The sequence below is a fragment of the Clarias gariepinus genome, chromosome 19 (assembly GCF_024256425.1).
Source record: "Clarias gariepinus isolate MV-2021 ecotype Netherlands chromosome 19, CGAR_prim_01v2, whole genome shotgun sequence".
In the NCBI taxonomy this organism is placed as follows: Eukaryota; Metazoa; Chordata; class Actinopteri; order Siluriformes; family Clariidae; genus Clarias; species Clarias gariepinus.
The window spans coordinates 14,718,753-14,745,066 of NC_071118.1; the positions used below are offsets into that span (position 1 = coordinate 14,718,753).

General features: G+C 39.2%; 1 protein-coding gene across 1 annotated transcript in view; it reads left to right on the forward strand.

Annotated features, from left to right (window-relative positions):
* Positions 1 to 26,314, forward strand: part of tnksa (tankyrase, TRF1-interacting ankyrin-related ADP-ribose polymerase a) — a 113,581-nt gene that overhangs the window by 30,716 nt on the left and 56,551 nt on the right. Inside the window, exons 4-5 of the mRNA XM_053478089.1 lie at positions 20,997 to 21,033; positions 24,441 to 24,516. Of these exons, the coding sequence (XP_053334064.1) occupies positions 20,997 to 21,033; positions 24,441 to 24,516 (113 nt within the window). The remainder of the gene's footprint in view (positions 1 to 20,996; positions 21,034 to 24,440; positions 24,517 to 26,314) is intronic.

Genomic DNA, 26,314 nt, shown 5'->3' on the forward strand with positions numbered 1-26,314 from the left:
AAAACCCAGCTGAAAGCCGTCCAGCGAAAACACGGAAAAAAAAACAATATAGATAACAGGAAAACTAATCCAAGTCTCAACAAGACCCCAGCACAACAACAGAACAAAAGCAACCAAAAAAAGTGAGGGGGGGGGGGCGGATACTCTGATTAGAAGAGAAGCACATGTTCGTGATGTTCTCCTAAGAAAGCTAATTGATTTTGCTGATGAAGCACTCAGTGGAGCTTTTTAGAGCGCGTCTTAAGCAGCATTCATTTCAGTTAATTGCTTTGTTTAATGGTATTGAAAGGTCGCTTTGCAAAGGAGCTGTGTCCTCTTTTCTTGGATGGGAATGTCTTTAATCAGACTCTCTGTGGAGCACGAGTGTCAAGCGCTGTTTATAAACTAGTCAATTGTAATGACACGCTAGGACTAAGCATCTGACATCATCAGAGTTCTTTCCCGGTGTCTCTGATTAGATGAAGGATATTTGTAGAAATGGTTGTACCATTGAAAACGGTTAGGGGCGGTTAGTTTAGATATTTTTCCAGGATGCAAAAAAAAACCAAAAACGATTCAAATTACAATTTTTCAAGGCGATGGACATAAGAGACGGAGCACCCCTAATTGCTTATTGTTTACTGTGAGGATTGAGATGTTGTTCCATCTGAGCAACGTGGGAAAGATATTTTTATAGAATAAATTCTACTACGGACTGAGGCTAAAGTGAGACGCCTGTTCAGGAAGCCTTTAAAGGTCCACGTGCCGTTTCTGAGTTAATTGGCTAAGCATTTGATTAAAGAAGGGACTGATTTGGCTTTTGATTCTTAACTTTGGCCTTCATTTCTCTTTGGACGCTGGTGTGCTGTTGATCTTTTTGTTAAGGGTATGCTAAGTTCACAGCGCCCCCTTGTGGGTCCGACGCACTCTGACCACGCAGATCTCTCTGGGCAAGCGTCCTACTGATATTTATCAAGTGTTTAATAAATAAAACATTACAGGAACGTGGAAAGAGATCTCATTCATCACACACAGGTTTGTTTGTTTTTGTCTTGGAGGCGACATTTGAGGTTTTGAGTGTGTCCTCCGGAGGTGTGTGTGCTGATTAATGATTACTGTGTCATGATTAATGGACAGTGGTGCATTCAATTTGACTTATTCATATTGGTTTCATATTTATCAATACTAACCATTCATAGACACAGAGACTTGTAGAGGAGTAATGGACGCTTGTCATGTAATGTAATCTGGGAAACACAACATCAGCAGAATGATTTGAAGTGTAAATGTTGATTCAGGACTCAAGTTCACATGGGGATTACTTTGGGTTCTCCAAATCCCGGAAACATCCTGGTAGGTTTGGTTTTATTTAGCGAGGCTTTAAGTTGTATAATCAAACTTTTAAGTTGTAAAATCTTGCAGATTGAAGATTTTATGTGTTGTGCTCGATTCCCTGATTGGATATCTGCATAATCGTCCAAGTATACACCTTAAAAATGGACAGCGAGTGTATATAATGAGTCCCATTTGTCATGTAGCTATATATAATGACTTGTAAATGTCCAGGTTTGTTTTTTTATTTTTATAGATTAAGGAGTTAAAGGTTTATACTATCGGTCTAATCTGTGAAATCATTCAGTAGGATTTGTGGCTTTACTGCAATACGCCTGAAATGTGTAGAATTCTGCACGGAGCCTTTCTTTCACTAGGGGTAAAAGAGTTTATAACATTTAAGCCGGGTGAATCAGCTTTCTGCAACCCAACACAGAACTGGGAAGTAGACTTCGGATCTTTGACTTGCCAAGTGTCCTTGCTGGTGAATTTGTGATTTGTGCTCCTGAACACCACATTGTGCAGAAGAGCAGGCACCTCGTGGTGTAGTTGATTGTGCGGGACACGTCCCAAGCGCTCTGGGAAAGCTGCCTGGATCCGGCCAGGTGCCGCTGCTGCGCTTATCGTCGTCAGCTCTGCAGAGAGAAAACGAGCGGATTGCCGAGAGGCCTGGAGCGGCACACAACCCCCACGGCTTATATCCCGAGATTGCTCGAAGCCAGCAACTTTTAAATTGGGTCCTCTGTGCCGCCAGATCAGGATGCAGCCCTGTGAGAGCCATCCTCTGTAAACAGGCTAAAGCCAGTGTGAGGGAACCATGGACCTGTGAGAAGGGAACTGAATCGATGAACAGCTTTGGAGTGTGAAAGAGAGAGAGTGAGAGAGAGAGAGGGCCAGTGTGATGCAGCTTATTGTCATGAGCTAAAGATTTACTGCACGTTCATTTGCTTGCATTAATCCGCTAAATCGTACGGGATGAACTTCATTACAGCAGATGCATAATCCCTTTAGTGAGCCTGCGGTCAGATTTTATTACAGATCACTAGCAGGTTTAGCTTAGTCTCTCTGACTGCAGGAAGAAACCTATAAACCACGTAGAGCACAGCCAGGTTATTAAATGATCTGATCTTGATTAGCGATGAATTCCATAATGTTTTTATATTAAATAGTCAAATGTTTCGGTGTTTATTTTCCCAGCGTATTTTGAGACGTTTATCCCCAGTTCTCAAACCGGTCATGAGATCAGGGCAAAGTGAAATACTTGTTTCTCGACTCTGTGACGTTAAAGTCATAAATACATTTAAATTGATAAACCAAATGGTTGACATGTTTTAGATCTCTGATATTTGTCGTATGTAGAGTACTGGTTAGAAGTTTCAGCAGATTTGCTTTGTGAGAATTTTTCCATGTCAAAAATTAAACAAGGAATGTGGAATAATTTTGTAGTTTGTGGTCCATTCCAGAGAGGCAAAACCACCGTCAGAGTCTGTAAACTGTCTGTAAACCACCTACAAGGTCTGTGAGCCACCTTTAAATAACTTAAAAACTGCTACAATTTTTTTCTTTTTCATTGGATATTTCACATTTTTGAGGCTGGTGAAAAAATTTACTTTTCCCCACAGTTTCTCTTCCAAAAGTGAGACAGAACTCTGGCTGATCATCCTATGATTTCCCATGATTTCAAAATCAGATTGCTGCTGATCAAATTCAGGGTTGTGTGAAAGAACCTCTGTTTTTTTACCAGCTTGGAGTCAGCTTAGCTATGTTTGTCTGAAGATTAGATTATTTACTCACAACGTTTACAGCGTTACTAATTTGTTTATTTATTTATTTAGGGTTAACAATGTTTCCTCCTGTTCGGAAATATACTTGCATTGGCAGCCAGCGGAAACACCTCAGTATTACAGTACCTGTCAGCACAATGGTAGTCTACGCCATTAAAAACACATGAGGCCTTCAACACAATATTTTGTATTTATTTGCCATTTCTATTAATTTCACATTTTAGAGATTTAACCAATTAACCCTCCCCTTTATCTACCCATTTGTGAGAAAAAAAAATGAAGTAAAATTTTTTAGAACTAAACACTCTTTGGTATATGTTAGTGATGGGAAGTTTGAATCATTTTAGTGATTCGGTTCTTTGAATCTTGTTCATCAAAATGAACAGATTGTGAGCCATTTAGTTCATTTCGTTCTTTTGATCAGAAATAAAATAAAATGTTGCATTTTCAATAAACAGACCCCCAACACGTCTACATACACAAATTTTGTCTATAGTTTTATTAATGAAAATATTACAGTGCAGCTAAGGACATATTATAATAAACAGCTTTATGAATCTGTTGCACCGCATAGCATCTATGGAAGTCACGTGACAAAAAAATGAAAGATTCGGACCGAAAAGACTTATAGGTAACTACTCATTTTTGTTTTCTGTACATAACCTACAGAGGTTTTGCGATGATTTCGAAAACGAACAAATGCCTCTCCGAGACTTCTCTGGTTGTTCTGAGTCACGTTAAAGACTCGTTTAAAAAGAATGAATTGTTCATAAACGACCCATCACTAATGTATAGAGATGGCACTGTTTGTCAGAACACTGTAAGCCATTTTTTTTTGCATTATTGTGTATTCATAAATACTGTATGTGTAGTGAAAAAGTGAGACACATCCTTTTTTTCAACACAACCTAGGCAATATGACGAAAGAAAAAAAAAGAGTTTAATAAGTAAAGAAATGGCACAGATTTGTAAGATTACTGGTTATTATTATATCCATATTATGGTAACAATACAATTTATGGGTTTTGGTTCTACATGACAGTAAGCGCACACTCCCGAATAGAGTTTTTTGTTTATTATTATTTTTATATAAATCACCCAGTAATGACAGTGAAGTGTTGTCGCACAGATTGCTGCCGCTTAAGTGTTAAAGGTTAAAACTGTTACTCTGCAGAGCACGTCCCACAATCAGTATACCCTTCTTACTATTTTTACGGCAGCAGTACACCTCCGTCGCAGTAGCAGAATAAACAGGTGCGGTAGCGTGAGAGGGAACTGACTGCTGCCAGTTAATCGATCACGGACAGATTTTTGGTAAACGTTAATATATTGACTTTAATCGACCTTTCCTACTGTCTCTTGTGTTTAGATAATGCATTACAGTTATTTTATTATGCAAACTATAGCAACAGAAAACAGCAATTATTAGCCACAGTCTGATTTGTGCTTACGTGGGATTTCTGCACACAGGATTCTGATTTTATTATATTAAAATTTGTTAGCTTTCTCATGAGACATTTTGGCTGTGTGTGTGTGTATACTGTATATATACACGATGAAGCTGGTGCTAGTCTCAGTGACCTGTGCTGATGTTCAGTAGTAATAATGCAGTGTGGAGAAGCAGGTTTGGCTTGTGGCTGAATCAGTGTTTGCTGAGTGACGTGCCAGGTTTTCAAGACTGTCAGCCCCTCGGCTTCCTGAGACCACCATCACCACCCACCCATCCATCCATCCATCTATCCATCTTACTCAGCGTTGCCATGAGAACATGTCAACTCTCAGACCCTTCTCCATTTCCCTCCTCCTTGTTCTGCGCAACACCACCATTTCTCGATGGGGGAAAAGTCTTAAACTCATTTGCCTGAACTGACAGACGATATTTTTCATAAGCTGCGTTCGCAAAGAAAACCTGCAGTGTGTTCAGGTAAGTGCATGCTGCCAGTTGGCCTGGATGTTTTTCTAGCACCTTGATGGGAAGTGATTAATCTTCCCATGCTCCCGTGCAGCTGGAATCTGTTTTTCACATGGCCGAGCAGCTTCTCACAGACTCGCTCGACAGTACGGGTTTGTCTCATAGAAAGAATGAAATGATGTGTAAAGTCTTTGTTCTGAGCAAGGAGACTGTATTATACTGGACAACTTCATTTACCTGGTGCACTTACACAATCTGGGTTTCGACTGTGTTCTAGCCAGAGCTGAAACATGGAGCAGCTGCCGGGCGCCGACTGCTACAGGTGTCCTTTAAGCACATGTTGAATTCTGCACTAATCTGTGTATAAGGACTTTTGTATGTATTGGTTGAATGCTACACACTGTACGCCAAGCAGTATATCAAGAATTTTGAGCCAGTTTAAAGATTAAACCATAACTTTATCCTTAATTTGGTCTTGTTAAACTCTTCATTAACGCATGATCTACCATCCGGTGCGACTGAGGGCAGGACCACACTTCATTAAAGACATGAGAATCAACGTTCAGCTTCTGTTTAATTACCTGATTTTGCTGTACAGAGTGTGTGTTGCGTGATTACTGAAGTGTAAAGAGGAATGAGTTTGAGAAATGTTCAGAAAGTTGAGGCCACCAGACTTAAAAGCAGTTAGATTCACTTTGGTAAAAAACTTTAAAAGATGAAATGCAGTTTAATCAAAATTTAATCACAGTATCAATTTAGCAGTGAGGTAACTTTGTCATCTTACGCCATGACTAACAGTGACATCATTACAACCCTAGTGCGCCTCTTTGTATACTTACAGTAATCATACCGAGCACCTAGACCTCGAATCAGATTCACAACTGAATTGAACATGAGAAATTAAATGTAGCCCATTTATTATAACGTTAGTTTTCTCACTTAAAAACCAAGTGCAGCATATAAACAAACTTCAAATACAAGACTTAAACATTTAACTTTAAATTTAATTAAACAAATGTTATTTTTACAATTCTTTATTTTCACTTACTATTTCATGTTTTTAAACCAACTTAGCAAATAATACACTCCTACCACACGCGATACTAGTGTGTGAATAGTTTAGAGCGTTCGACCTTCAGGAATGTAAAGAAACGGTGATGTCTTACCGCCGCAAATGCCTCCAAAGTCATGAGTCATCTGACGCGAATGTTTCATTACTTGAGATAATGCTCTTGGAGACTAATGTAAGTGTGTTTAATAAGTGGGTTTGAAGATTAATTTGCTTACACATGCAACTTTTTGATAATGTAATGCCATAGAAATGTGTTTTGGTTGCAGTCATGACTAATCAACCTGACAACCAGCCAATTCCGGCCACTGGCTGATCCACTGGTCCGGTGCATTTCTATTATAAAGGTAATAAATCATTTAACAGTTGGTTTTGAAATCAGTGTGGCAATCCACGAAATGGCACACAAAGGAAAGGCTATTCATAACCAAGTAGAACCCCCAATGTCTATCTAATGAACAGAATTTTTGGGAATGCATTAATCTTCTGTTTTGTTTTTTTAGGCTAATGAGAAATAACTTTTTATTACATTAATATATGCTTACTTGAAAAGCCATATACATGTAGCTGATAATTACAACTTAAGATCAAATACATTCCATAGGCAATGAAACCTCCCCATTTAGGCTTCACATCCTTCATCCTTCCATGGCAACCACTCAGAAAAAAACAACATGGCAACTTTAACATGAACTACGCAAGGAATGCTGTACATTTAAGAAAGAAAATTTATGATGTATAAAAAAAAAACAGCATGTCTAAAATAGGACATCAATTCTTAACCTATTGTCAATATAAGAAATCTAAGAATAAATATTTTTTTACAGTTTCTCAGACTTCTCATGCGAATATGCGCATTTTCACTCACAACGTCATCTTTTCCGAGCTAACCAGTTATAACACCTTCGCAAAAAAAAACCCTTAACTTTCCTTTTACTTTCTGATATTAAACTTGGAGAGAACACAACCTGCAGTTCACCTACATGGTGACCTTATTTTATTTTGACAGTTTCTTTGTTCATGACTACAAACAGGATGTTTTTACATCAGACACAAATGATTTGAATCGTGCTTAGGAACGATTGCTCCCCACTCCCCTGCTTGCCAGCGTTCGCATTATTATTTTTTTTTTCTATGCTCAGATAGACTTGTGTAAGTGGCAGTATGCACCTACTTGGTTTAAGAGACACAAAGACGTCATCAATCTTCGCACTATGACTAATATTAGTGATAGTTTGTGCCTTCCTACTTTCTATCAGCTATGGCTGTGTACAGCAAAAGATAAGTTCAGAGATTTCAGGGAAGACAGGCAGCACTGATGTTGCGTCTAAACAGTGATCTACTTCCACAATTGGCTTCCGTACCTGTTTGGATCCATGCCTGAGTACGCCATATCATTCTCGACGCCACCTTTTCCTGTGTTCTTACTGATCCAAATAAATCGAACATTGGGGACAAATGTTCTCAGAAAAGATCATGGGGCCCTCATATGTAAATCCCCAAAACTAGCATTAGTAGATAAGCGCGGGGTCAGACTGATACCTGATGCTGGTATCCGATTATCAGGACATCTCACGTTGTAGGGAAGTTTGTGATCAGGATGCTAGAAAAAAAAAATGGGAGTGTTGCATCAGACTAGAGTAAAACTTTTGCCAAATCCAATTTGCAGAAAGGAAGTTGCGCCTAACAGAAGAAGAAGAAAAATAAGTTATTTTTCTGTTGCAAACTTTCAGCGTCGTATGTTATCAGCAGTACTTCACTGTGCTAGCATATGGCTGCAGTGACTGACGCTCATCCCCAGCACTGTTCTTTCTCTCACCATGTTTTCATCAATTTTGCCGAAACTGATTGATGGCTGAACTCTCCAGGCAAAGCTGAGTGACAGTCAGGCTCAGTTGGATGCTTCTCATCGACAAAACTTTCAATAATCCCTGGCCTTCTGTTTACCAAGAGGGTTTCACTTTTCCCTCACTAAACTGTGACTCTTCCGTGTCCACTTTACGAGCCTTTCTGTGGCAGAAATCAAGCAACCCGGGGAAAAAGCGAGTTTTCTCTGGTCTGTTTTTTTTTTTTTCTTTTTTTTTTTTTTTTTAACACTCATGGCTGTGTCAGATTTCTTCACAGCCCACACATCTGTCATTTGAGCATCATCCATTTCTTCTTCTTCTTCGCTGTGCCGTGTTCGTCTTTTGAGCTCTGTAAGACCTCCCGTGCTCCCAAAGATGAGCTAAATTAACCGAAATGACCCCTGCTGCTCAGCTCAGAGTGACCTCCTCCTCCAGCAGTCCCTGGCAATAAACCAACCATTTTCCGGAAAAAGAAAAGAAAAAAATTGAAGGGAGGGGAAAAAAATCTCTTTAAATTCACGCCAGCTGCCAGGGTTTCCAGCTGTTATCTTCACTTAGTGCATAGCTGCTCATGAAACATTTTCATCACTGGCTTAAAGCATTTCAGTCTCCTTCCTTCTTTCTCCGCTAGCACACAGAGAGAGAGAGAACCCTGTAGGTATATCTTCAGCATCCGTCTGTTCCCCACTGCTGGGGCTTATTTAAGATTTCTTTAATGCTGCATTTTAAAAAGAGCCGAGGTACATGACCGCTCCAGGAGGCGAATCTTAGCAGCTGAGCGACAGGATGGTACCTTAATAAGAATACTTCACATGCAGGCCACTTTTACATTTAAATACAGAATCTCAAAGTGCTTTACATTTTGTCAAAATGGCGCATTTATAGTAATGACAGAAATAAAGAATCCTTTATTTTTGTTATGAATGTAATCTACCTGTTTAGTTGCTAACTTATCAGCTTCATTAATCACTTTGGCTAGTTATCACCTTTAATAAGACCTTCGTAACTTTGTGACTCGTGCCTCGTTCAGACTGCAGGCAAATCCGATTTGTTTGAGAAATCCTATCTTAACACTGACTGTCCACACTGTTACTTGGCTGTGATCAGATTGGATTTGGCTCTGTTTAGACTGGCAGCCCAAATTCCACACGTTGTTGACCTATCTGCACTGGTTGCCATGGTGACTCCAGAGACTCACATGCAGCACTGTATTTCCTCCTATATCGCCCTATTTCTGTACATCGCCTGTGCTGATGCATCCTCCAAATTGCTTAGACATTTAATTTGGTTCTCTGTCCGAGGCGGACGTTAAGGCAGACGCTCTTCTGAAGACACAGGTCATTTAGCTGCATGGAAAATTCAAGGGCAATGCTTTTTTTTTTTCCAACTTAGCAGTGATAAATGCCAAAAGCGCCAAGACCTCCGAAAACATAGCAACATAGCATTCTAACTACACAATTAGAATGATTGATTTATTTCCATCAATAAATTTTTTCCATCGTTTTTTCCATTTGCTATTCAGCTACAGATCCATGTCACATACCCTGTGAGTGTGTGTGATTCAATAATATGCTGCAGATAATGCTTCTATTTAATACAGAAAGCATAACACGGTGCTCTAGAAATTGAAAGAAGTAACACTGCACATTATGCAGTACAGTTGAGGATGTCGTTATAAACAACACCAGAAAACCAGCAATCGAATCTTCTGTGCAGCAGCTTGTGATGTTTAGGGAGTTTTTTTGAATATGTGTATACCGAGTTTGCCTGCTGAAAGATGATGCCCTTGAGAAGTTTTGTAAACTTCTTGATGCACAGTACAGGGAGATATCGAGGCACACGCCACTTCCGGCTGTAAAATCTCATTGCATATAAAAGAGGATTACCCGCGTGTAGGCCGGACCTTCGTATTTGGTACTAAAGGCGCTGTGATGGATAATACCATTGCTGAGTGTGTCCTGTCATCCATGCATATTGTAATGCAGCACTCCGATTGTACAGAGATTGTCTACAAGGTTATGCAATCTTAATAAATCTTATTAATCTTATTAAATTATACATCGTCCTGAATAATTCTGCTGAGTGGAAACAAACAAAAAAAAACAATCAGATGGCAACGAGAAACATTCTGCCTCGTGGCTGGCATTTGGCACAGACGTTCTCTGAGAAGGCTGTATTGTATCAAGAGGACAGTCTCTAGGTTTTTGATAACATTAATCTGGATGTGGAAAAATCAGTGCAGTGGTCAAAGTTGCAGGTTTAATGGGATGGTGATGAAGATGATGTGATTCTACATGCAGTGATGGATGTGATTCTGCACCAGTCCTTTCCCTTCACTTTAAGTGAGCCTGTTTTTTTTTTCCTTTCCCCTGCAGGGAAACTGGAGCCTCTGAATTGTTAAAAGCAGTGACTTGACTTATCTTTCTCCATCTAGTCAACAGTGCTGATCGAGTCTTCCGTCACATGGAGGTTGTGTGATTTGATAAAAGAAACAGATTGTCAGTCACCATGCTTGAGTCTGAGCTGCAAGTCAGACTAAACTTCAAATTGTCTTGCACTTTAGAAGTTCGAGCAGTTCAATGAAGCACAGAAGTCACTAAGACAAGTGAAATGCCTGGTGTAATTGTAGAATGAGGTCAGAAGAGCAAAATATTTAGACTTTTTTTTTTTTTTTTTTAAGCTTATCAGTATACACGATCCTAATGATGCCAGTCTTTATGCTGTATGTATTTTTAAACATAAAACAGCATGACTAGTTAAAATCCTTCTTAAGACATGCTCCAGGAAAAAAAGAAAGTGATTGCAAAGGCTGTGTAAAATACAACACTATAATCAGCCTCCTTACTTATCGAGCGTGGCAGCACAGGCCAGTCTGTAGGCTGAGAAGAGTTTTCTTTTGAGCAGATCAATTCGATTAATTGAATCAGTGGGTCTGTTTTCAATTCTGAATCAATTTACTCTTTTTCAACTATAGTTAGTTAACTTTGAATTGTTAAATTCTCTAAAGTGAACAATCAGCACGGTTGTGATGCAGTCGTAGGCACGGGGATGCAGTCTTGTATCAGAAGCTGGTTAGCTTTGTAACTCATCTAAGGCATGAATAAACCACACAGAGGCAATTCTGAAAGAATTAAAAGCACTCACTAAGGGGGCAAGGTGTCCTTTAAGGTGACATAAATGCAATCAGACGTGTTTTTTTGCTGAAAGTGTCTCTGCGACTGGTTTTGAATGTTGGTTTTGGCAGGTAGGTGCTCTGTCCTCGGTATGGGGACCTGGACTGACGTAATTTTACACATGCTGCAGCCGACGATTGGCAACAATGACTGTAGAACACCTGGGACACGTAGGGATGCATAAACGTCCCAGTGCTGTTACTGTCTGTTATCACCACTTATGGACTGCCTCTTGTTTAATCAGATGTCTGGGTTCTAACTTTTGTGTTTTGCTTATTAAATACTTTTAGCAGTTTTTAATAATTATTAATTTTTAGAAATATAGTAGTTTAAGACAAATACCAGTAAAAATTTGTTATATTGAATAAAATGTAATCAGTGTCCTTTTTTGGTTGCTTATGGAAGATTGGTCTGTCTGTAAGTTGGAGGTGACCACATGTCACTGCTTCAGCTTCCTGATTCAGAGCCATTTGTAAATAAATTATGACTTAACGGAGTTTGTGTACAAGTACACAAATAAAGACTGGCGGTTTAATTCTGTAAACAAACTCACCACAGGTGGGTCTAAATAAGTAGGTGCATGTGTAAATTCTCATTTTATTAAAACTAAATAATAAAAGACTGTGGCAGGACAAAATGAAGGGTCAATCCATAGCGAGTGCCCTCACAGCACCTAAGATGTCATTATAAGTAGAAATAGAGGTTTGTAGTTTGATTGAAAAAAAATAAAATGAGCGCCATTCCTTCGTCACCTCATTCTGGGAGGCTGTCGATTGAAGCAGCGTGGAGCTGGTGTCATTTAAAAGCTAAGTGAAGAGCCTGATCGAACTTCTCTATCTTGGTCATATAATCATATCATCGTTAGTGCATGTCGAGCATCATGACCCAGCGTGGTCCCTAAATTAAATTCGATGGCTGGTGCATGTTGGACCTTCTGGAGTTTAAACACCGGATGCGTTAATAGAGCGCTGATGTGTGTTATGTGAATCACGCACCTGCGTTGTGATTCATGATGTCAGTATGTCTTTAACACAGTGACCCCAAGTATCGCAGGTCTTGTATAGAAGCAGGGGTCAGTCTATGTTTTTTAGGGAGTACACATTTAAAAGATTTAGATACATCAGGTGGCTAGGAAAAAAAAAAAAACCTTTGTTATATAGATTTGATTGGTGTTTAAACTGTCTGGCTCCTGTAATGCTGCAGTTTATAACGTTTTCTTTATTAGTCTGGCTCGAGATGATGTTTTGTATTAAATCGGATGGATGCATACTGAGAATGTGATGTTGATTGACATGAACACAGGAGACAAACAGCCTTGAGACACAGCGCCTCCTGTAACATTTGGCAGAACTCACAGAACCTTTTACAGACAGGATGTTTGTGTAGGAGTAGTTTTGTGTATTGATGTCAGGGAAAATAAGCTTGATAAAGGTTTATTAAATATATAGTGGAGATAAGAGCTTGAGAGCCTTTTCTTAGTGCTTGAACCACCTTTTCTTTCTTAGTGTGCCTTTATGTATTTATGTTTATATGTAAATAATCATGAGGGTCATGTTCCTAGAGCGAATTGTAAAAAAACAGGGCATTTACATTAACCCCTAACCCTATTTTTGTAGTTAAACCCTAAATATGCTCCCAAAACACTTACTTTCATTTTAAACTCAGCTTAATACATTACCCTTGTAATGAATGTAAATGTAAACCCATATTGGACAGTACAATCTCCAGCAGTGCTAGAATGTAAAATAAAGATTCTACCCCTGTATGTACTGTAATTCTTTGATATGCGCTGTTTTATGTTGTTATAAGCGAGGTAAATATGGTAATATTTTACCATACCTAGCCACATTTTCCTTTACGATGCTTTGTGTTCTCTGTATAGTAAAAAAAAATGTATACAGTATATTTTATATGGAAATTTTGCTGAATTTGTTAATGTTTTTTACAAAATTAGTGAGTTATATGGTTTCAAATAGTTTAGCGTTAAAATGCTCGAAAAATTATATATTGCCACAGGGAAAAAAATTGCGGAGAATATTTGGAATTTTGGCGAAATTGCGTGGTTTACACGAACAATTTTTAGTAAGGTTTTAAGGCAAATTCCTGCGAACGAATGAGGCCGTGAACGGGTGGGCTGAATGTATATGCGTATCCTTTCCTATTTCTAGCTATTAGATTTCAGTTCCCTTCTGTTAAGGTGTCCTCTGGAGCTTTGCTTTACATGCCAACACCTTGTTACCGGATGGAAAGTGTATTTCCTGGCGAGCGGGGGAAAGGGTGCGAGCGCGTCAATGCTCACGGTGCTGCATCTTGCTTCAATCTCTTTATGCACCACTTAATCAAAAGTGCTCTTTTCCCGTTTGATACGTACAGGCTGCATGTGATTGATTCAACACGTGTTCAAGCCTGTAAAGTGCTTTTCTACCAGATCTCACACGGGGAAACAACATCCAGGATGTCACATATCAAGAGTTTATATCACGCTAGTTATCCAGTTATTTGTCTGTTCATCTGAACTCAGTTCCCATCAGAGGAAGCTATTGATTGTACAGCGCTTATACCGCATGTCTAATAGGGTTAATAATGAGAGGTGCAAATTATTTGGCGTAATTATACACCAGGGGCTGCATGCATCGACGCGGCTTAACGCACATTAGAAGCTGTTTGAAACTCCCTGCAATTTCTATACATATACACGAGGCTTGTACAATGATCATTATTAAACTGCCATAATATCCAGTGTGGTTTATTCAGATTGGATTACCGGAGCTCACAAACTTTTCTTCTCAGGAAGATTGAGTCAGTTGACGTAAAACTTTTACTCTGTTGATGCAGCGTGTCATCAAGGAAATTAGGGCATGTTTCTAAGGTCATTAGTGTGAATTAAAGTCTATTAAAGGTTTAGACATCTCTAAGATTAGTGCTGTAAATCATACGTAGATTGACTTTTTCTGAAAGTCGAGGAAGACAGAAGTAGATATTTGTTCATTTTTAAACTGCTGCAGCATGTCAGGATAGAATATTATAAAAAAAAAAAATCTGGATCACGGTGCAACTTTTAGTTTCGTATCCCTGAAATATACCTTGATGACATAAGCGTACTCTTCTCTACCATCTATTGAGCACAAAAGACTGTCTTATTTACATCCTGTTAGTGCTCCAGGTCTGCACCGGGTTTTCGGAGAAGGAAAGGTCGTCATGCTTCTTAGATCTGATTCTACACCGGGGTAAAAGGTCACTATTCCTTTCCTCAGCTAATATCTACATCCACTCCGCTGAGCTTAAACACACACTTCCTTCTCAGGAGCATGGGTCTTACAGCATGACTCTGCAGTGAGGATCGTCTGGATTCAAGCCTGGGTATTTTCTCCTCAGGTTTTTCATGTTTATGCTGAGAAGTTGCTTTCTCGCCAGCCCACAGACTCTCTCCAGCATGATCCTTTAATCAGCCTTACTGAGAGCGGAGCCAGGAGTGAGGGGCAAGTCTATCCAAGTGTGAAGAAAGTTAGCTTATTTTGTTCACATCACTCAGTTTTGAAGTGTTAACTAGAAAGCTGGTGCAGGAAGATCAGGTCACGGTTGTGTGCACAGCTAGTGGTTTGTCACATCACATAGTTTTGACATGTACAGAACCAGGACAGAAATTTAGATTTTGTTTTCTACATTCGAGAATAATACAGGATTTGTTCAAATCTGTGAAATAACACCCTAGTCAGTGTTGTTGCCCTCACAGCACCTGAGGTGTCACTGTAACTAGGGATAGAGGTCAGTAGATTGACACCAAGCAATCACGAAGGTCAGCTGTTCTGGAATAGTCCTTGTAAGAACAGTATTGTCAAGTGCATTTGCAAAACCCATCAAGCACCATGATGAAACTGCCTCTCATGAAGACCATCCCAGGAAAACAAGACCAAAACCTACCCCTGCCGTTGTGGTGTTCATTTAGAGTTATCAGCCTGAAAAAGATTGACATATTCAGCATTTTTATTTTATTTTTTTTACAATGTAGAAAGGACTTTAGAAAATACAGTACATAATCAGAAAAATAGTGCAGATATATATATATATTTTTAAATATATATAAATACCGATTACTTGATGTATTTAACATAAACAGATTTTAGCTTCTGTTCCATGCAATCCAACAGGGCTGAAGTCAGGTCCTCTTAATTTTTATAATTGACCTCCTTTTTGTTTTCCTTAAATGTAATGTTTTAGTGATTTACCGAGCCAACACCTGAAAGTAAGTGACCGCAAACACATCTCAAATAGAACAGTGCACAAATCATTACGAATATATTAGTTATTTAGCTTGTATGTTGGATACTCAGGTTTGTGCCAGCACCGTTATCAGTTCACAAAAGCAGGCTAAATGTCCTAGCTATGTTTACTCACTGGAGGCGAAAAAAATCTCATCTTTCTTCTGTTTTTACATTATAGATCTTTCGTTCTGATAGATGCATTTTGTTGTTTTCTGTTTTTGTATTGGTCAGGGTTTAAACAAGCCAATTATATCTCCCCCCTCTTGTGACCTCATATACGAAGATACCCCTTCCACATCTTGCTGCTCAGCTCCTCTGTTGTCTGGTTGCAGTGTGGATCAGCAGTAGCTCATTTACGTAGACACAGAAATGGCATGTTTGGAGAAGGAGTGAAATAAAGGGAGTCTGAGGGTTATTTTAGCTGATGCTTCAACACACACACACACACACACACACACACACACACACACACGCTCTGGGAAAGCACCGCTGAGACCCATGTTAAAGTAAGATATGGAATTTCTAGTAAGAATTAACACCGTTTCAGTTCTGACCTTTGCTTTTTCCCTGAAAGCTATCAACCCTTTTAAGTGTGTAAAGTTTAAACATAAAACTGGAAAACTTTTTTTTTTAGTTTTACTGTTTAATATTCATTTTGGGGGAATTTTTACAGAAAAACAGTAGCTCTTTTGTGTTGCTGCTTCGGGTGCTGGGAATCAAGAAATCAAATTAACCATAAAATGTTGAAATGAGCTCATTATCCACGTAAGAGTCAAAAAAAAATTCTTTCCTAAGGCTGTAATTCAGTATAAAATATACAGTCTGATTTACATGAAGCATCTGGTACCTGCTGAAATTGGGTATGTAGCAGATTTATTTATTATACACAAGCGCTGTGCAGTCAGTAAAATCACGAGAGCTAGAAACAAATCAAGTTAAACAGAACAAACAAATAATCGTGATGGATTTAGTATCCGTGTAAACCTATTGAAACACCAGCCCTGAGGACGTTTCCCTGGGGAATTTCATCACAACTTGTTTTTTTTTTCCACACCTCTAAACGTTGAGTCGTTTCTGCCGTGATCAGTCCCCTAATTTTTTTTAATCCCATTTATGGAAAAAGTGCAGACAAGTGTCGGTGCTTGGGCTCCGTAGACACTCATGATTCAATCATCAGCTTTTCTGATGTTTACCAGAACGCTCATTTACAGCTTTATAAAATCGTTCAGATTGCAGTTGACGCTGTGTGAATAAGTAAGTAAGTGAGTTGTGTGATGTTACACTAACAAACAGAAACATGACAGTTTCACGATTAGCACCCTGCCAACTGCTGTGTGATAATATCAAGAGGAGGAGCTACAGCCTCCAGAAACACAAAACTCAGCACAAGGTCCTCGGAAATGCTGGCTCGGTGAGGAAAAAAAGTGATTACGGACAACGTGAGGTGAGTGAAATTACCAAGTGTCATATTCTTCATAATGAGCCACCATTTTTGGGAAACAAGATGCAACAAAGAGAAAAGAGTACCTTCTTTTTATACATCTCCACAGAAGGATCGTACCGATATGGAATTAAACTCGCTTAGACCTTCTCAATCCGAAGAGCCTGTGGGAGCAAATGCACTTCACTTAAAATCAAACTGCTGACATAAGAAAGAACCAGTGCTGTTTTGTCACACACGTAAGCATGTGGTGCCAAAAATGGTCTTGAAGAAATACAATAGTTGCAGGCAGGTGACTTTACAAATGAGCGTCTCAGTCATCACCGGCTAAATAAATAAACATACTGTCCGCGCTGCAGTGACATATGCAAATATTATATAAATAAGCATTTGCTTATTTGTTTAATTACAGGGTGTTCATGATTGAACATAGGGGAACAGCGGCGATCTGTGATTGGTGAGCAACACAGTCAGGCTTTACACACTGATCGCGAGTGGAGTAAATCTAATCTGTTCCCTTAACTCTTCTGTCATCACCTTTGATGTAAGCTGTCCAGGTCGGGACAATCTCTGTGCAGGTTATACAGTAAGTGTTCCTAGCCAAGGCAGAACATGTGAGGTTGGAATCCGCACAGCAACCGAGCAGCCGCGGCTTAGACCCTGTGAACGATGGGTTTAAAGCATCGTCACTCGTGATGTCTTGTCCTAAAAGCTTTAAATGCACGTAAATACGTTTGAGCTGAAACCATCACTATGATGCATTTTTATCCTCCAGCTCTGCCTTCGAACATGAAGCCACGCCTCCTACCTGATGGCCTCCTCTGCATCTGTGACTAAAACCATAGAACCAAGTTTCTGGCTGTAACTAAATCAGTCCGTGTTCTAGACTGACGTCACACAGACCTGCAGCTTATGTTCTTTAACATGAAGGTTTCATGAGCTTTCTGTGCAATTAAAAGCAGTGCAAACATTTTTGTTTCCGTGCAGAAAAAAACGTCTCCGTCTCTCTAGCATCTGCGCCACGTCTATTATGAAGAGATCGCTAAACCTGGCAAGCTGCTCATTAACAGTCTCCGAAGCCTTCATGCTTTCTGCCTCACCATCTGCTCAGAATAATTTTTTTTTTGTAGTTTTTTTCTTTCTTCATTTCCTCTGCATTTATTATGCACTGATCGCCTTTTTGCATTTTGGTACAATGCCGATGTAAACTAGATTTATAGTTTAAAGTTTTATTGAAACCGCGCCAGCCGATCAGATTGAATCTGCACATGGGGATGAGGAGTGGGCACAGGATTTCTTTTACAAATTCAGTTGTGTAAAATAAATTAATGTTGTTTTGATTAATGACGAATAACACTTAGTAATATTTAAATAATTTACATGTGTGTAGGGTAATCACAGCACCCCACTGATTTGAATAACAGTATTATTTATGCAGATTAATCATTCAAATCATTCATAACATATTTTGTTAAATAATGAAAACAATTTGTCACAGAAATGCTTAAACAGTCCAAATCTAATGTTTCACAGTGATGTGTGGAATAACTTATTTAATGCAGTAATGTTAATAATTAACACTTTATCAAGTGCCACTTTGTTTGGATTATTAACATAACTTTATTAATTTAGAATAAAATAGAATTTTATTATTATTAATAATAATAATAATAATAATAATACTTTTTAATATGAAATGTCGGTTTGGTATATAATGAGATCACACAGTAGACTTTATAATGAGATCTGTTATCCAACATAAAATCTAATCTAAATTATCCCTATTATTATTATTGATATTAAAAAAAAATTCTTACTCATTAAATTATCACATGCAGTGCAATAATTATAAACTATAAATTATATTTTTCATCTTTATAACCGCAGTTTTTTTTCTTTATTTTTTTTATATTGTTATATACAATACTGCTCAAAAGTTTGCGAACACCTGTATATTTTTTTTGTTTTTGTTTAATGATTTCTTTTTTACATTCTACAACAATACTAGGGGTTTTAAAACTAAAATAAGATATGGAATTGGATAATTATGTAACAACAACAACAGTCAGTTGTTTTAAAACACAGAGATCAGCTTTTTGGGAATAGTCCTTGCAAGAACAGTATTGTCAAGTGCAAAACCCATCAAGCACTATAATGAAACCGGCTCTCATGAAGACCATCCCAGGAAGACACAACCAAAACTTACTTCTGTTAAAGAGGAGAAGTTAATTTACAGTTACCAGCTTCAGAAATCACTTACAAACAAACAGCACCTCGGATTAGAACTGTTATGAAGGTTTTACAGATGAGTAGCAGTTACATCTCAACCTTAACTGTTCGAAGGAGATTAATCATTAATCATTATCATTAATCAAGAAACAGTATAATGAACATTACATTTGTGTAAATATTTACCATGAGTATGAGTGTATAAGTTAAAAATTATTTCCACACTGGCTGTAGAATTTATTTTAATTAACTTAAGACAAACGCATCATTTTTTTTTGTGGTGCTGCTTTTAGGGGACCAAACAGGTGAAAGCCTGATGGAGCGAGATCAGAACTGTAGGAAGGATGCTCAAAACAAAGTTTTTGCAGGCCGTCGTCAGTATGGACCGAAGTTTGTGGACGTGCTCTGCGTTTAATCTCAAGTTTAGAAGTTCAGGCTTCAGCTCTTAAATAAGCCGCCCCACTATAACGAGCACTGATGACTGTTGAACCTTTTTCCTTATAATGTTCCAAAACTGGCGCTTGGCAACGCCAGAAAGCTGCAAGCATCAATTTTATAGCTGATGGTTGACGTTTAAACTTTTTCCGTGAGCATTTGCTTTCCGTTCCATTTACTTTCAGACGTGTAGTGATGAATCGGTGTCTCATGATTCTCTTTAAGAAACTTTCATCTTCCTGATAGTGTCAGTCCAAACTTTGTTTGGTGATATCCAAACGCTTTTTCCATGCTGCGCACAAAGTGTTTGATAAATAATGGCACCAGGTACACTCACAGGCCACATAAAAAAAATAAATCACTGCATGCAGCTCTACTTCCGTGCAAATCACAAGTGTGGCATCCATTTTTGCTCGCACCATGTTATAAATAAACTGATGTAACGCGTTCACACCTGCGCAGCAGTGACTTTGGACACAGTATCGAGTGCTGATGAGACAGAAATTATAGTATAACCGGAGGAGTGCGGATCATTTTTGACTAACCCTCATATTGCAGTATTTAATGAGCTGAACTGTTGCTTGCTGTGTGATTAATGGAGTGAGGAAGCAGGAGACGGTGACGAAGACGATGATGATAATGATGAAGTTAGTCATGCAGAGCGGTGCGATATATATATAGTATATGGGATTATATTCTGTCAGATTGTGTGCATGTATATGGCACGCACAAGGGCTTTTTTCATGCAAACACACACACACACACACACACACACACACACACACTGTTTTATTAATGTACTTTATTTAAATTTTCACTGTAATAATCCTGTAGCCTTCTCGCCTGTAGTTCTCCCTAGAGCCATTTTGTCAATTCTACCTCTCCATCAAGGCTTTTGAAGTGCTGCCCCATCCTCATTCTCCCTCTGACTGACACACACACACACACATACACACACACGCGCCTCTCTTACATTCCTGCTCCTGTAGAGAAAGCACATGTGGGAGGGTGGTGGTGGTGGTGGTGGTGTTGCTGGTGGTTGGGGGATCACAAGAGCCGCTCTGATTGGTCAATAGGACCGACTGTGTGAGCAGGGGGAGGAGAAAAGGGCCGTTCTTATTATCCCCCCCTCCCCCCTTTGCTTCAGTGTTATCTTGTGTTATCAGAGTGAATACAAAACCCCTCAGACAAGTGTGTCGTGTTTTTTTTTTTTTTTGTGGCAAGCAGTTTAGCTGGAAATGCAAGCGATGCAGGTCGATTTGTTTTCCAGATGATGATGATGATGATGATGATGATGATGTGAGCGTGCTGTGTTTAACGTCACAGCTGAGAGAGAGAGAGAGGGAGGGAGAGATCTGCGAGCCAGACGGCTCCTTCTGCATGTGCGTGGATGTGTGTGTGTGTGGATTTTAACGCTGGACGTTGGACTGCCGCTGGTCCAGCGCTGCTCTGTGACTCTGGCTTCCTGCTGTTGCTGCTGTGCATCCTTCATCCTGTCTGCCTCTGACACCATGATTTTTTGTAACCATTTAGGCGAATACAAGAAGGACGAACTGCTGGAAGCGGCGAGGTGAGTCCACGCACCTTTCCTCTGTGTATTCCTCTCGTTCTTTACTTCCCCCTCCCCTTTCTCTCCCTCTCTCTCTCTCTCTCTCTCTCTCGCTCTCTCTCTCTCTCTGTGTATATGTACGCATGTGTGTCTCTCAGTTATTATGGGGGGGGGGGGGGGGGGGTGAGAGCATGCACTCAAGCGACTGGGGATGTTTTTGTGTTGATCAGCGTTTGCCTTGGAGAAAAAGCAAACCCCGTAAACACAATAAGGCTTGCATGTAGCATAGTGCTAACTCACGAAATAAAGCCATGTTCATATGATTCCCCTCGCTTCCTGTCCCCGACCTGTTGTTCTCGCTACAGACAGAGACTGTTACGTCCTCTAAGCTTGTACAGAGCTATTTGGTGTTGAGCTGGAACTCTTTTTATTTTTTTTAAAACCCCCTGCCCTGCCTCCTGGTCTCCGCAGCGTCTCGGCTGCCTTTTAAAACACAGTCTTCAGCGTAGCCTCCAGAGAGACTGAGCGCACAACAGGATTTGTGTTGTTTAGTAATGAATCGAGGGTAACTACAAATCGATCCAACACCAGCATCAGGCCAGAGCAGGAGCCTCGCATCCTTTTATCCCCATAACAGCAGCTCTGAGAGTCGTCTAACAGGCAGGCTTGCGACACACACACAGACACACACTCAAATACAGGGTGACTCTCCTGCTTTTGAGTAAGGATTCATTCTGGATGTGAACCAGCGAGTCTAACGAAGACCACTTTGACGCTTTTTCGAATCCTTTTTCCTGTGCTGGTGATGAATCGCGCATCTCAATGAAGGAGCTTAGGAGGAATAAAGCTGATTTTTTTTTTTTTTTTTTTTTTTTTTTGCTAGTTTGGCAAATTTGAGTAGGTGGAGGAAAAGCGGTGCTGGAGGATAAAATCGAGAGATTCACAGAAATAAGCCTTCTCCAGAAACTAGTATTGATTTATTCCAATCAGTTTTTCAAAAAGGACATGAGGAAATTCATTAAGCATCAAAATGCTCAGTGATGTGCTAGTTAACGAAAGTAATTAGAGGTCGAGTAGATGGACCCCTTTCTGTTGCTATACTTCAAGTTACTGTTCCCACCCTGAAGCTGACCTGTCCAGGTGTGTTTTATTACTTTTATACCACTGCTTAGGTTTTAATAATAATATCCATTTTCAATTTTAAAACATTTCATTGTTTTTCCCGCTCAGCCATGACACTGCAGCCACCGCCATGTGTATTAAATAACATTCATTATCAATTCTATACCAGTATCATGGTGACAGGATCACAGCCACCCAAGGCTCATTAATACCTGTGTGCACAGAAGAGCCAGTGTAGCACAAATTGTGCCAGTCTAGCCCTAAAAATGTCAGGATCGAAAGACACCGGAACACCCAGTGCATCACAGCCCGCCGCGCACAGGCGAAGAGCCTAAGGCTGTCTTGACTTTTTCCAATGTCTTTTTAAACTTGAATCAAATGCCTGGTATAAAGCACCGACATTGGAGACTCCTTCCATAAATGTGGAGCATTTTCCTTTTTACAGAAATGCACAATGTCTTCCATGTCACATGTTAATCCAGAGCATCAAGATATTGGATTCTGTAAATAAGCTGTTATTGAAAAGATGTTAATATATATATATATAAATGTAATATATTGTGTACATTAATATAAATGTATATAAATTTGATTAGCCATGGTTACTGATAGTGCTGCTCTTAGTGCAATTCAATAAAGTAGTGCTGTGGTATAAATGTATTAAATACACACTTAACAACAACAACAACAACAAAAACAGCAGAGAACATAGGGTTTACACATTAGGGTTTTCACATTAGGACCCCAAGATAATTTTTGGTCATTTTGATCAGTGAGAACACAGTCGCTCTACTTTACTCAGGTACGGATCGAATCAGACAGACAAGCCAATCGCACCTGAGAAGGAAAGTAGATCGCTGTTTAGACATGACATCAGTGCTGTCTAAACAATCATTCCTGAGCACAGGTGCAAATCAATCGTAAATAATGTGAAACACAGCCAGACATCACCCATAGTGACCCGCGCTTTCTTGTTTTCTTCTGGTTGCATTGGTCCTTTAAAAAAATTAAATTAAATTAAATCCCAAAATAAATTAATAAAAACATTCTAAATTTATAACTAGTGGGTTTAACAATATCTGGTTTGTAAAACCCACTAGCTAGTAGCTAGACATCATTGCTAAAGACTGTGTGTATGTTTCTGTATATGTCTTTACTGCACATCAGTCTTGATACTTTTAAAGGCGTGAGGTGGGTCAACATGAAAAACACGCACATGAAATTAATCTCCATGAAAGGGTTTTGTGGGGCATGGTTTAATTAAAAAAAAAAATTGATCTCCTTTAATCTTACATCCATAAATATTGTTTTAATATTGTTTTTAAGTGGAGAGGAGCATCAGTACGGTAGCAGCTGTCTTGGGGTTAAATATTGCTCCTGTGCTGGCCGGAGTTAGACATGGTTTGATAAATCCAAACGGCTCAACACCTATAAGCTTGGCTGAGGAGCAGGGAGATAAAGATTATGGGTAATTGGGTAAAATATTCACTTAAGTGTGACACTGTGCCTTAGAAGAAAGTCAAGTCACTCAACAGCTGTAATAATGATCTCAAAGCCAGAAAGTCTTAGAAACCCAGTTCTCGGCATACGTTATGTGAAGATGTGCCAGGCTCACCAAATGACGATTTAGCATTAGCTTAAACGAGACTCCTCTGAAGGCTTCGCTCACTGTGTCACTCTCATGGCAACCAGATGAACACACTGTGCTCGCAAGCCAGTGATTGGTCATTTCCAATGTGCACGGACTGCTTCAGATTCACTAGCGTGCTTAACTCGCCATGCTCAACCCTCCATTTGTGTATTAATCTCTCTCTGTACCACCCGAGCCTTTTTTGATTAATTCTTCTTATACAAAATAAGCAGTTCCTCCTGGTCCCTACGTTTTAAATTTTTTATTCCAACCGCTTGCCGTAGTTTATCCTGTCAGTTGTTTTATTAGTCATAAATTTAAATCGCGCCACCTGCAGTACAGGAGACCTCGTATTGAAGCGGCCGATAAAACATGCCTGTAAGGTTTTTTTTGCACAATATGAACAGAATGCCGAGGACTTGAGTTCAGTTTGCCCCGCTGAGCTCCAAGTCCCTACACTGTGCTATTGTTTTCCTCCAAGGTCCCACAAGAGAAGACTGCCTCTAGCTTTCCATCTCCCTCAATCTCACTGTGTTTACTAGGATGTTACATTTCTCCCACTTGTTTGTTTGCCTCATGCTTTCTTCCTCCTCCTCCTTCTTCTCGGTTGTGTTTTGGTGTTATTTTTCCTCCCCTCCTTCTTATATGTTCTTTATGAACTGCTGCTCTGCTTCAGGAGCGGAAATGAAGAGAAGCTCATGGCCCTGCTCACCCCGCTCAACGTCAACTGCCACGCCAGCGATGGACGCAAGGTAAAAACCACTTTTTCACCACATACATTCAATTTTGCTGCACTAACCCACCTGATTTAGCTCACAATTAGCTGCTAGGAGCTGCCTGGTCATTAAATGATGTGCTGACCCATGCAGGGAAAAATCCCCAGTCTAAGATGGACTTTTGGCCCAACAGGAGTGTTGACCTAGATACTAAACTCGTTTCATTATTTTACAGTTTTGCCAGATCTTCGCCGACTTTGGAATATACATAAAGTAAATATATATATTTCTTAATATAGAACTGGGCGCAAGTCAGTGTAGCTTGCAAAATTGTTTTGCATAAATGTTGCATAAGTGTTCTCCTCTGGCTAATCTCTTCCTTACCCAGTCAGCAGCTTCCTTTGCATGGACTGTAATATTCCACTAATAATTGAAATAATGTCCCAATCATAGTGGTGATGATGAATTTTTAGTCAGAATGAGAGGGACCGTGTAAACCTATAGACTCCCCGGTCTAAAAAAAAAAAAAAAAAAAAAAAGTGTCCTGACCACCTTTCTTCCACAAAGTTAAAGTTTCAGTACAGTTGAAGGTTCTTTTCAGGTTTTAATAATGTGTTGGACAGCTCATAATCCAATTCCACTTATTTTAAATCTTCTTTATTGTTTTTAGCACTTGATGCAGGTCAATAAATTGAGTGATGACTTTTTTTTATTTCATTTATTTTTTTTTTTAAGTTAACACTTGACACGAACACTGTTCTCTCTCGATGCAATAAATATTTTCTTTTTGCGCATGTCTGTACACATGAGGCTCATAAAACGTGATGAGTTTGTTGAAGAAAGTTATGGTTTTGATTCCAGATCAGTAATCCCGGAGAGAGCAGCTCTCTCCCACCAGTGTTTACTTTTTATCCACTGATTGTGGAAGGCACTAATTGGCTAATTTCACAAATAATAGATGAGGCTGAATTCTAGTCACTAATCATAATACTGAAGGTGGGGTTTATCAGAAAAAATAAAAAGCATAACCTAACCTCAAAGATGGAGAAAAATACTACTTCTACATCTTCTGCATGAACAAATGCTTGACAATCGGCAGAACCAAATAAGCTATGTTCTGTTTAAATCCTTTTGAACAATTTATCAGATCGTTATCAATGTAAACAGTTAAGATGGACTCTGTCAATGTAGCCGTTGACTTTGCCTAGAGGAGGCTGTCCACCAGAGACAGAGCTGAGACAGAGTCTTTCCATTCATGGAAAAATTGTTAAACTTTAAGACATTCTACAACCAAGTTCTCACAGCACTGTATCACAAATTAGTGAAAAGTAGTTAGACATGCTTGTTGATGACACCACTGTACTGTACAGCAAAGACACGAAAATGTGCCAGAAATATTGCTTTGCATCAGAGATGCAAATCCGCATCGCCAGACATGCCATGTGTTTTGGGTTGCTGCTGTCGGGTTGACACTCTGAGCTAAAGAGCAGAGCCGTAGCACTGCAGAAATGTGATCCTCGTCTTCTACTGATAAAAAAAAGACAAAATAAACTGAAATATTCTTAAATAAAATTATTTGCATCATCATTAATTTAGCACTGGTTCTTTGTGCCCCTGTGATTTTGTCTTGTGTTATTTCTACTTGACAATTTTCTATTCGCCGTATTTCTGACCACTGAATGAAAAAGTTTAGGTTGCAGCCCTGTACATTTTTTTTTTTTACATTCATTCTCTGATGATTTAATTATGTGCAGCAAACGGTTAAACAGAAGTGAACGCAATTTGTGATACCGATTGAGAAATCTGATTTACAGTTTTTTAGTGCTTTTATACC